At 41.2% G+C, this 12,755-nt stretch overlaps 1 protein-coding gene across 2 annotated transcripts in view; it reads left to right on the forward strand.

The window, feature by feature from the left end:
• The window catches only part of Tbc1d23 (TBC1 domain family member 23), a 56,697-nt gene that overhangs the window by 22,230 nt on the left and 21,712 nt on the right, over positions 1-12,755 (forward strand). For both annotated transcript variants that reach the window (XM_038345192.1, XM_038345194.1), the window contains exons 5-10: positions 1,289-1,412; positions 4,447-4,571; positions 4,657-4,703; positions 5,030-5,133; positions 9,867-9,989; positions 11,091-11,183. In XM_038345192.1, the coding sequence (XP_038201120.1) occupies positions 1,289-1,412; positions 4,447-4,571; positions 4,657-4,703; positions 5,030-5,133; positions 9,867-9,989; positions 11,091-11,183 (616 nt within the window). The remainder of the gene's footprint in view (positions 1-1,288; positions 1,413-4,446; positions 4,572-4,656; positions 4,704-5,029; positions 5,134-9,866; positions 9,990-11,090; positions 11,184-12,755) is intronic.

Consider the following 12,755-nt stretch of genomic DNA (forward strand, 5'->3'; position numbering starts at 1 on the left):
TACAGGAAGATGGTATAGTATTCTGTAATGAACTAAGGCCCAGTTTCTGTGTTTAAGTCCTAGTTCCATAATTTGTTATTGTTTTGTGTTAACAAACCACTGGGCAAAACAGCCTTGGTTTTGGTGCTGTTTGTTTTTAGATACAGTGATTAGAAGTAACATGGTCTCTTCTTCAGTCTGTAAGATCAAGCTGCTGAAAATCTGCTGTCTTGGATAGATAATTTTCCATGAAATAAGTGCTCAGTTTTGAGGTGTTAATGTACTAATGCACTAGCTAAAGCGTGATGACAGTAGCATTGTCAAGTCTTCAGCACACAGTGGTTTCAGTGGATGCTACCCAGGTCAGAGACAGCATGAGGTCAGCCAGAAGCAACCCTGTCTCCTGAGCACTGAGCTACCATGTTGACCGGGCTATACCTGCTCTGATGGATCATGGGTGGCAACCGTTTGAAGTCGGGTTTGGGGTAGCTCCCATGACCACCCTAGGAAGATGAGACTTCTTACGGCTGACTGGATGAGAAGCTTCCTGAGTTAATAGCCAGAGGCCACCGGGAATTCAGGCATCAGCACATATTTCTGTCGTTTTGTAATTATTCTTCTTTTGAAGTATCTGCACAGGAATGTGACATTTCTTTTGGGAAAGGCCTTGTGATAATAAAATTCACAGAGTGTATATTAGGTGATTCACTTTGGAATGGTACAAGCTCAAGGCTTTCATCTTACAGAGCAGCTCTTTGATGCTGGGTATTTAGTACTTCTGGAATTTACTCTGGACATCTGGTGTCCAGGCCGCTTTGATGGTCTCTCAGGCTCAGAGGTCATGTTCTGAAATGTCATCTTTCTGAAATGTGACCTCAGACTTACACCTTTGCGGAAAGATGTTGCTCTCTGGATCTACAAACTGTGCTGCAAACTTGAAGCCCTCCAAGGAGTGTCTGCTTCCTCGACAGGGGAGGAGGAGGCTGGACTCACTCAGGACTGTCTAGATCTCTGGGTCCCTGCCTGTATCACGTAACCTAAATGCTAATTTTAGTGATCCCTGACGTCCTCTCACTTGAGTGCTCCTGAGTTCGTCTGGAAGCCTCCCTCAAGTGGCTGCACGTCAGCCGTCATTATGGCAGGTTTTTTGGCGGATGTTAGAAGAGCGCCCTGCCTGGCTCTCAGGAGGGCTTGCTGGGAATGCTGGGGTTCTCCGAGGGTGAAAAGAGGAAGTGGGTGTTTCGGGACTGGATAGTGGTGTGATCATGTCTGACCTAGTAATGAGAAACTTTGCTTCTCTTTCTCGTAGGGATTGTTCCCTGAAGGGGAGGCCATTTCATCTCTTCCGATTGCTCATCCAGTACCATGAGCCTGAGCTCTGCTCTTTTCTTGATACAAAGAAAATCACTCCAGACTCCTATGCACTCAACTGGGTAATAAAGTGAAAGTAGGAACATTTAATGAACAATAGTTTATATAGAACTGTACTTAGAGGTGGGAGAATTGGGTTCAGGGCTAGGCTGGGCTACATAGTAAAATGCCGAGCCCCCACCCCCAAAAGACAATATTAGTCTTTTGTTATTTTACACATATATATAGCAATAATATTTTATATATAAGTTAATATTATGTATTTATATGCTTATATATAATATGGGATCAAGACTAATTTCTATATTTTTGTAAATATATATTTATAAATATATATATATATATGAGTTCTGCTTAAAATTTTAAGTGTTGAAACTGTTGATAGTGTATACATGAATTGGTAAACAATCATGAAGAAAGCTAAAATTACCAAATAGTTGTTCTAAAAGAATCTAAAGCCCTGCTGAGTGTGTTCCCTTTATATTTATATTTCCAGTGGGATCTCATTCTAGATCTCATGGTTTCTCAGATTTTTTTTTTTTTTTTTTTTTTTTTTTTTTTTTTTTTTTGGTTTTTCGAGACAGGGTTTCTCTGTGGCTTTAGAGCCTGTCCTGGAACTAGCTCTTGTAGACCAGGCTGGTCTCGAACTCACAGAGATCCGCCTGCCTCTGCCTCCCGAGTGCTGGGATTAAAGGCATGCGCCACCATCGCCCGGCGGTTTCTCAGATCTTTGAGTCTCAGAACCCCATAGGCTCTTAGAAGTTTTTGGTGACCCATTGTTCATATGAATTATGTTGATTAGAAGGTAAAACTAAGGAATTTTAATATTTTTTAGTTTATCTAAAAGTAATGCTAAATCTATTACATACTAACATAATTAGCCTACCTTACAATGAAAAATGACTACATTTCCCAAAGAAAGTAGTGAGAACGATGCAAATATTTTATATTTTCATGTTTTATTATTGTTCACTTAAATGAAAGGCAGATGGGTTCACATAACTGCTTCTAAATTTATTCGGTCTGTAATGTTATCTTGTAGTCTGAGAATTCTGCTCATTCATGAGGGAAAGAATGTGAAATAGGCAAGTAAAAGTCTTATAGATCTTATAATTTGGCTGTCAGCCTAGTCTTTAGCGGCTGAGCCATCTCTCCAGCCCAGCGAGTAAGTCTTAAGAATTTCGTGAAATAATGGTGAGTTATGAATTTCCCACTACGGAATCTTGGGGATTTCATACTCCGAGAGTGCTCTGCTGGGCTGACAGGAGGACACTCCTACAGCATTGGTTGAATGCTAGGAGACTGCAGAGGAGCTAAGCATGTTGCTTGATCATTCTTATCTCCGTTTCTTTAGGGAGCTTCCCATCTGCCCTTGGTAACTGTGTGAGCCTAGGCACTTGGCTTAGTGCCCCAGTGTCTTTATCTGTAAAATGGGAATGATAGTATACTAATGTCTCAGGAGTCGATGGGATGCACTTAGAAATCATAAGTGCTAATTTGAGCGTCTTAACTGGTTTCATTACCAGACAAATCTCAGTAGCCTCTTCCTCAGTTCTCTTGGCCAGTTTTGTCATTTTGAGTTAAAATAACAAAATTCCTGTAAAACTGTAGTATCCCTGAGTTTATATGTTGCTATTAAACCTATTCATTTTTGTTAAAATAAGGAATTATTTCTTTTTTCTTTTTCTTTTCTTTGGTTTTTTGAGATAGGGTTTCTCTGTAGCTTTGGAGCCTATCCTGGAACTAACTCTTGTAGGCCAGGCTGGCCTCGAACTCACAGAGATCCTCCTGCCTCTGCCTTCGGAGTGCTGGGATTAAAGGTTTGTGCCACTACCACCCGACTAGGAATTATTTCCTAAGCATTTTAATGATTAATGTCGATCTCTGCCTAGGACATGACTTTTCCATTCCAGAACTGTACATTAGTACGCTGTTGTTTTAGGGGGTTTAAAATATGTGCTAAGACAACGAAGTTCTCTCTAGCCGGTCTGCCAGAGGGCTTGTCTTTGCTGTTAGTGTCATGTTCATGAAAGGCAAGGTGTTTTGTTGTTTTTTCCATGAGATAAGGTGACTGTTACCTCAGAACCCATGACTGAGGAGTGTAATGGTGAAAGTATTTTGCAACAGCATTTCTATGCTTTAAAGCCTCTGGTTAGCTACTCAGACATGGGCTGTGGGCCGAGAACCACAGCTCAGCTCTGTGGACTTCTGACAGTTACGTCACCCCAGTCTAGCCCTTGTCTGGGAGAGAAGCCTGCTCTTAAGGCCCCTGCAAGAACTAAAGGTAACTAATGAACAATACATAACAAGAGCTTAGTGCCTCATACAAAGTCTCTAATAAATATCTATGGTTTTTTTTTAGCCTTGGGATACTTTGAATATAGTCTTTTAGATGTAGCTATTTCTGGTCTAAGGAAAACTGAATAGCTAGTGAAACTAGATCTTCATGTGCTTTCAACACAATTGGGTGGCAGAGAAAAAGTATAAATTAGTAACTTCTTTTACTTGAGATACAAAACCAGAGAGTCCCTAAAAATCTATAATAAAATGGAAAAGTTTGAACTTTGTCTCAGATATTTCGGAGATTTATTATAAGCCAGCTTTGGGAGCAGCTGACATTGGTACTGAGTTGAGGTTTCACTAGAACCCTTAAGCTGCTGTGCCCGGTCCTCTCAGTTGCCTTCCAAGCTGAATGCTTTCTGTAACCAGTAGTAATGTAACCAGTAGTAACTCCCCTTAGAACTCTGGATACCACTCACAAGGCGATGGCAGATGGATCTTGATCACTCTAAAAGTCAGGTTAGTCATCTCTCTTCTCAGCACTGGAGAACAGGAGTATTCTTCTGTGTTACTTGTTTTTGTTTTTCAACAACAAGTAGAATAGAAGCTTTAATGAGGTCAAATGGCGCGCTTTCAGTCACACAGCTAGTTAAGTGGCCCCAGTGTTCTGCCTTTGGGTTTCATATGCTAAGGTTAAGGTGCGCATTACGTGCCGGGTGCAGAGGGTTTGCTGTGATGTCACTGACTAGTTTGCGTCACTAACTTGACAAGGCCGAGTCAGCTCCAGTGGTTTATGTCTCTCTCTCCCGACTGTAGCTTGGGAGCCTTTTTGCACACTACTGTTCCATCGAAGTCACCCAGGCGATATGGGATGGATATCTACAGCAAGCAGATCCATTTTTTATTTATTTCTTGATGTTAATTATCCTCGTTAATACAAAGTAAGTATCACATGTGTTATTCTTTATTCAACTTTTAATACAGTTCTTTCCTATTAACTCAAGTTCACTTGGTTCCTTTTTACAGAGAGGTTATTTCAGCACAAGAGTCTGACAGCAAAGAAGACGTTATCAGTAAGTCATGTAAAATAACGCTTGAGGTCATGTGATCTGCCTCTAACTCAGTTAACCTCATCCAGAGTGGTACAAGATGGGTGTGGCAGCGTTCTGAGGTTCCGTTCAGGTCCCCTGTTTTCAAACATTCTGGTGTCACAGGGCCTGGGCTCAGCTCCCAGCATTGTGTAAAGAGTCGAAACAACTCTTCAGAGAGTCACTGCTGAGATTGTTTTATATGTTGGTTACATTGGGAACTGTTTTAGCTTTAAACTTAATCAGTGCTAGTTACTACAGTTTTCACAAATAATTGATTAATTATTGGCATGTCTCTAAATACATTTCAGACTTCTTGGAAAACACTCCATCCAGCTTGAATCTGGAAGACATAGAAGACCTCTTTTCTCTGGCTCAGTATTACTGTAGTAAAACACCAGCTTCTTTTAGGAAGGTAAAAGATGAGAAACAGCAAACTGGTCTGAGTTGGATGTTTTGTGTTCTTTTGTTTAAAATGTCTTCACTTCAGTTAAAATATTTCAATTACGGTTCTTTTCCACTTTTTCAAAAAATGTATTGGTTTGCTTCTGTGATCTTTCACTGTCGATTCTCTCCCTAGTAGACAGTAGACAGTGTCGGCTGTTGGCATGACTGCTGCTCAGTGGCGTGGTTAGCAGGAAGCTTTCATGGTAGACATGAGAGAGAGAGAGAGCAGCCAGAGACATCTGGAAGGGTCCAGAGCAGAGGGGAGCTAGTAGAAGGAACATGGCCAGCAGAGTAGCCCTAGACCTGGCCATGAAAGAAGCAGCAGAGTGGAGAGAGGTGGGCACAGAGAGAGGAAGAGTGTGGGAGAATAGAAAAGCCCAGAACACACACACACACACACACACACACACACACACACACACACACACGGAGGGTGGGAGGGAGGGAGAGCAGAGAGCAGAGAGCAGAGAGGAAGGTGAAGACAGAAAGGGGAGGACAGAGAATGAGAGTAGCTGAAGTAGCAGGCTTATAAGGAGAGTGAGTAACTGGGGAGGGTTGCCCCTGAGTGAGAGGGAGTTTAGGGTAAGGGAGGGGTGAGAAGGACTAGGATGCTAGCATGGACTTCGAAATGTGTACCAGGTGCTTGTGATGCTGAGGAGCCTGGAGGAGCATGCATTTAGTAGCTAATGGCACCACAGACAGTCATTTGTCTCTTCCACCAGTGATCAGGGAAATGGTAGAGGGCAACAGGCTTCACAAGTTCCTGGGGGAATTCTGGCTTCTGTCTAACTGCCAGAATTTGGGGGAATGGAATTTCCTTTAGACTTGACAAAAATAATAGCAGGAAGCATTTTGCCTTTGTTCTGTTTCTTTGTTGGTTTCTAGTCATGTGGAGATTATTTCCTAAGTTAGTGCTTTTGTAACTTCAGAAATTCAAAGATCCAATGATGGGTATATAGTTAAGTCTGCTTTATGTGGAGTTGATCCATGGGTGACCATAGATATGCAGAACTGCCTTATTGGGGTCACTTTATCCTAAACACACACACACAACATACATACACACACACACGTATAGAACTAAATGTATAAATACAACCTGGTCAGTCCATATAATGTTATGTGCATGTATGTGTTTTCAGGGCTGACCACTTGGTCTTAGATAACTAATGGGTGTTCTCCTCCCACACTCGATATTCCTTAATTGCCTGTAGTTCTTTCTGAGTTGAGACCTCATGAGCCTTATACCCCTCCCACGTTAGCATGTCTATTGGTGTCTTGTTCAGGTCTTGTTTAGAAAGTTGTGTTGGTGAAACTTCATGGGTGTAGCTTCTGATATTTCTAGGAAACATATTGTCACAGCAAGCTTTCCGTGCCTCTGGCTCTTAGAGTCTTTCTGTGCACCTGGGTCCTCCCAGTTTTTCTTTCTGGGCACCAGGTAGCCACGCCTTAACTAGATGTGATTGGTTGACAGAGTTTCCCCATCAAGTTCCCTTTCATTCTGTGGCCTCATTCTTCACCCAGTTAATTGTTTGTTTAGCTGTGCAGAGCTTTTAGTTTATGAAATCCACCTGTCAGTTTGCTCAACTCTTAGGCAAATGAAGCCCCATTCAGGAAGCTCTATTGTGCTCCTGTGTTTTCTTCTGGCTTAGTTTCACAGTCAGGTCTTTGATACATTTGGAGTTAGGTTTTTTTTTTTTTAAAGATTTGGTTATTATATGTACAATGTTCTCCTGCCTGTACATCTCCATGCCAGAAGAGGGCACCAGATCTCATTGCAGATAGTTGTGAGCCACCATGTGGTTGCTGGGAATTGAACTCAGGTCCTCTGGAAGAGTTCCTGGTGCTCTTAACCTCTGAGCCATCTCTCCAGCCCCTGGAGTTAGTTTTTATGCAAGGTAATAGATAGAATTAAATTCTTCTGCGGTTTACCCAGTACCATTTGTCTATTATACCTTTGCTAAACATACTTTCCCTTCTTCAGTGTATGTTTTTAGCATCTTTGTGAATTCTAATTGCCTGAGGCTACATGCACTCATATTTGGTCTTTAATTTTGTTCCCTTGGTCAACGTGTTTGTTTGTTTTACCAGTACCATATTGTTTTGATTACTGTGACTTCTAACATATCTTGAGATCTGGGATGGTAATCCCTTCAGCATTGTTCTCTTTGCTCAGGATTGTTTTCACTATCCAGGGCCTTTCATGGTTTCATATGAATTTTAGAATAGGTTTTCTGTTCTGTGAAGAATGAAATGGGAATTTTGAATGTGTTGAATCTGTAAATGGCTTTTGGTAGAATGGCCATTTGCATAATATTCTGTCAGTCCATGAGCATTTGACGTCTTCCGTTTTCTAGTGTCTTTCTCTCTTCCTTTACAGGTTTCAGATTTTCGTTATAGAAGGCTTTCATTTCCTTGGTTAGGTTTGTTCATAGGTATTTTCTTGATGATGTAGTGAATGAGAGTGTGTCTGTGATCTCCTTTTCTCTGTTTGTTTGCGGGAGTCTCTGCAACCACCACAGCCAGCGGAGGAATGATCTGTGGGAGGCAAGAAGGCGGTTCAGTTCAGCACGGCTTAGTAGCCAGTGGTGGTGCAGGGTTCGGGAGTCTGACCCCCATAGTTTATTTTAAGTATATTTAAACACAGCACAATTTGGTGAAAAAATTTTCTGGTGATAATTAACTCAGTCATGTGCACGCTAAACCTTAAGATGTGACTGCATCAAATCTCTTTGTAAAGTACATGTGATACCTTCCATAAAGATGGGGTCTGTAGATGGACTACACGTGATACCTTCCATAGAGATGGGGTCTATAGATTGACTACATGTGACACCTTCCATAGAGATGGGGTCTATAGATTGACTACATGTGACAGCTTCCATAGAGATGGGATCTATAGATTGAATACATATAACTCCTCCCATAGAGATGGGGTCTGTAGATTGAATACATGTGACTCCTCCCATAGAGATGGGGTCTGTAGATTGACTACATGTGACACCTTCCATAGAGATGGGGTCTGTAGATTGACTACATGTGACACCTTCCATAGAGATGGGGTCTGTAGATGGACTACATGTGACACCTTCCATGAAGATATGTTCCATCGAGTGATAAAATCACTGTAAAGGTCTGGGGACGATCCAGTGTGGTTTCATTCATACAGATAGTGCGGAGGTCACCTAGGCTGCTAACCACCTCCTCTTCCAGCTTTCTGTGTGGGGAACAGGTCCATCCATCTCTCCTCGACAAGATTTCTGTTTAACATTCCTAGTTCCCCTAGTGCTTATCTGTGAGCACAGGAGAGTCTGAGCCTCTTACATTTGTTGTTGATGTATATAGAAAAACTACTGATTTGTGCAGGGAGATTCTGTAGCCACACATGTTGATAAATTTGCTTAACATTTTAGAAGTCTTCTGGTAGAATTTTGGGGATATCTTATGTATGTCATCTGTAAAAAGGAATGATTTGACCTCTTTCCTGTTTGTATCCCTTTAGTTTCCTTCTCTTACCTTATTGCTCCAATAGTGCTTTGAGCATTAAATTTTGCTTAGTTGGGCCAGGGATCTGTCCATCTTTTTTATCTTCACAAAGAACCAACTCTTAGATTCACTGTTTCTTGGTATTTTTCTTTATTTCATTCATTTCTGCTCTGATTTTTAAAAATAATTTCTTGCTAATTACTGGGTTTGGGTTTAGTTTCTTTTTGTTTTTCTAAATTTTTAAATAGCATAATTAAGTCATTTATATTTGCTCTTTCTCATTTTTAATATAGGCAGTTAGAACTATAAATTTCCCTCATAGGATTCTGTTCACTGTGTCTTAGAGGTTGTTATATTGTGTTTTCATGGAATTTCTTATTTTTTTTTTATTTCTGTTGGGACCAATTGGAGTCCTGGCCTTCAGCTGCTCTTCCCTGCTAGAACCTTCTGATTGTAGTTATTAAAAGCTGTGCCTTGCCTAGAGGATCAGAAGATGGGGTTTTCACCTGTTGGCCCACTTGACTGCTGGGTATTTAAGCCTCCATTGGGCTATGAAATAAAGGGCTTGGTACCAGTGATTAGACGTCCGTATGTCTGTCTGTCTCTGTGTGTGTTTGTGTATTTCAACCTCCAGCCTCTTGCCTGAAGTTCGCGAACTGTATTGTAGCACATAGAGCACAGATGGGGCGCGGTGCGCTGCAGATTTCTTCCTTGGCCCACTCATCATTGCACTCTTTCCCCGCGCTGGGGTTCAGGCCCACAGCCTTTCTTACCCTCTTTTGGGCAGGCCTTGCTTTATAGCCTGACTAGCCTGGTACTTGCCTTGTAGCCCAGGCTGCTCTGTAATTGATGCACTACTCCTGTCTCACCTTCCCAATTAAGACTGTGCACCATAATACCAGGCAAATCAGTGTCCTGAGATACTGGGTAAGCTCATTCTACTCCTGATCTTCAGCCCCAACAGTTAATATTTAATGTGGGTATTGGTATATAACTGGGTAGAATTATTTTTCTTAGTCTTTTATTTTGTGTGATAATTTTGACTGTGATACACACACAGTAAATTTTGAGATTATATGATGCTAAGTTTTTAAAAATCAATTAGACTCAGGGTAGTAACAGTTATTTTACATTTTGTCATAGTTTAATAAAGATAATTTTAGAAAGAACATTTTGATTTTCTTTTGTAATATTTACAGTTTTCTCTTTGTGTAGGATAATCATCATCTCTTTGGTAGTACACTGTTGGGAATCAAGGATGATGAGGCAGATCTGAGCCAAGCTCTGTGTCTGGCTGTTTCAGTGTCAGAGATCCTTCAAGCAAATCAGCTGCAAAGGGTGAGCAAAGCAAACCCACCTGGCAGGAGCTTGTCCTTCAATATAAGGAGCTGGGCTGCAGTTTACAGCTGAGTGTTAGCATGCACTTTGTATGCTCAAGGCCCTGGGGTCAGTACCTGCCAGTGAAAAGAATGCTCAACATTCCCACTAATTAATTTACCATCACATTGCCTTTATAGCTAAGTATGCTACAAATGGCTTGTGTGTTACTTTGATTGCCAACAATTACTTTTGTCTCTTGACACCAATTTTATAAATTTCCTTTTTCACATGCTTTAATAGCAAATGAACATGGCATTGTATAAGAACTTAAGGGGTGGACATAGCCTTTGACTGTTAAATCCTGGGCAGTTACACAGCTTGCTGAATTATGATTTAATACCATAAAGCAAGAAAAAGAGAATTAAGAAAATGTCATGATTTCCTATCGTGTTTTTCCATAAGAATATGAGTCAGTTTTATGAGTGAGCTTTCTGGGTATGTGCCGCAATGAAAAGGCAATGGCTAAGCTGTGGAATATGTGCTTTGTTTCCAAGATTATGCCTGGAAGAGCTTACCTGAGGGAAGACAGGGCGTTTATAGCACTTAGAGTTAAACTTCTTACTGTGCCTCTGTCTTTTGTAAAAGTCACTCACATTCCTCTGTTCATAAGTACCATTAAACAGAAAATAAAGTCCAGGTTAAAAAGACTCATATGAAACCAGCTCCTCCATATACAAGAAAAACCATTTAGTTCTTTGAATTGAATTACTGGTAAGTTTGTGGGCCTGAAAATAAGTTTATTTAGCATTGTGTTTAAGATAATAAAAAGTGTTGATTTCCAACATTTTTAGTATTCAGCTCAAATTGCCATATTCTTGCCACATATTGAGAATTTCATGCTCTATACATAAAAAATGTGTTAACTATTTAAAACAGACACAAATATTTAGATCCCCAAAGTTACATTTTGTGTCTATACAAATTGGGTCCTCCTAATTCCCTGTGAGAGCCATTTATAAAAAAACTTGTTCCCCATCTTTTGGTTTCTTTTTGCTGTTCTGTCATGTGATGTGAACTTCATATCAAATTCCAAAATGCCAAGTGTTGTTTCCCTTTCAGGAGGGGGTCCGGTTCTTTGTGGTGGACTGTCGTCCTGCAGAACAGTACAACGCCGGACACTTGTCGACGGCCTTCCACTTAGACTCAGACCTGGTCAGTACAAGTGCAGAGCAAGTGTTCTGTAGGAGACAGCATGGCTTTCCCTTTGGCTTGGAGCTAGATTGACATGACACAGTGGGGATGCTTCATTTTGTTTAGAGTCTGCCCCGTGGATAGGGTTAGAGTCCCCTTCTGCTAGGGTCAGTGTTGTCATACAGAGTCAGTGACAGCTATTAGCTGGGGCTCACTGTTCCTCCCCATTGTTATGTCAGTGAATTCTGCACTCACTGTGAGCTGTCTCAAAGGTAGATCACTTTGCATTATGCCTTGAGTCTAGTAAGTACTGTAGAAATATGAGCTCTTAGTGTAATTGGGTAAGACTCCCGGACGGTTTTGCTGGAAGCGTTTTCAGAGTTTACGTGTGTAACAGCTGATTTGCAGGCACAGTGGTAACTGCCATGTATGCGCTCATCTGTTAAAGTCGCTGTCCTGGGGCGATTTCTGTTGGAGGGTGGCTAAAGTGAATATGGTCGTAAGAGATGCTTAGAACTGTTGACACTGGCACCATGTAAGCCCCTCTGAGCTGTCAGAGCCTCAGAGGGCGGAACAGACAGAGGAATAGGGAGCACCCTCCACCCCACCCAGCCACCACCCCCACCGCCGCCTCCTATTCTCTTCCTCATCTTGTCTGGAAATGTTGGTCCTGGGGCCAGAGGATGTGTAAGGGCGAGGTGGTACTGAGAGGAAACGCAGAGAGTGAAGGTGGGGCATTGTGGGTAAGAAAGAACATGCGGGCCTGTGGGCGTCCTCTGCATGAGCGCTCTGCCTCTCCCTCAGATTCCTTTCATGTTTCTTCTTAGAATTCACTCAAGATACCTTCATCTTTATGAATTAACAGTTTTCAAAGAATATTCTGAGTAAGCCCTATTAATTCTCAGCTTGCTCGGGCTTCACCTTTAGTACATACGTGCATATTTCTTTCTTCTTTTGCCACTTTTTTTTTTTTGCTTAACACTTTCTTCAAGACCTTTCATTTAAACACATTTCCTTTAATGTTTCATAGAAGTCCGTGGTACAGATGTTACCAGTTTGGTGCTTGATTAATGTACATTTAAATTACTTTCAGTTTTTGTGTAGTAAAGCTGCTGACGTAAGCATTTTTTTTTTTTTTTTTTTTGCAAATAGTTCTGTAAAGAAATAGACTATTCAAAGTAAAATTATTGGGTTGAGGGTTATAGACATGCAAATCTTATTGCTCTTTAAAAATCTGAAGTACCTTACACCTCAGCACTGCATATATGCATTTTGGGCCTTGCAGTCATGGACGGCCTTGTCTGTGGAAACTGAGAAACAGAACTGCCTTGACCTGCAGCTCCTGCTCACTCTGTCAAAGCTGAGCTCCTTCTGCCATCACGACTCAGGAGCTGTAGCTGAGCTCTGTTAGAGATGAAATGTTTTCCCTCTAATTGAAGACTGTTTTTCTCAACTTTTGCTCCAGTATCTACATAAGATTTTTATTTTATCTCTGGAATTTTACTTACTTAAGCCTTTTCATTTTCCATTCCTTTAACGCTAGGTTTTTAATGTTGGTAGTTTGCTTGGAAATATATTTCAGGTTTTACAAAT

The sequence above is a fragment of the Arvicola amphibius genome, chromosome 10 (assembly GCF_903992535.2).
Source record: "Arvicola amphibius chromosome 10, mArvAmp1.2, whole genome shotgun sequence".
NCBI lineage: Eukaryota > Metazoa > Chordata > Mammalia > Rodentia > Cricetidae > Arvicola > Arvicola amphibius.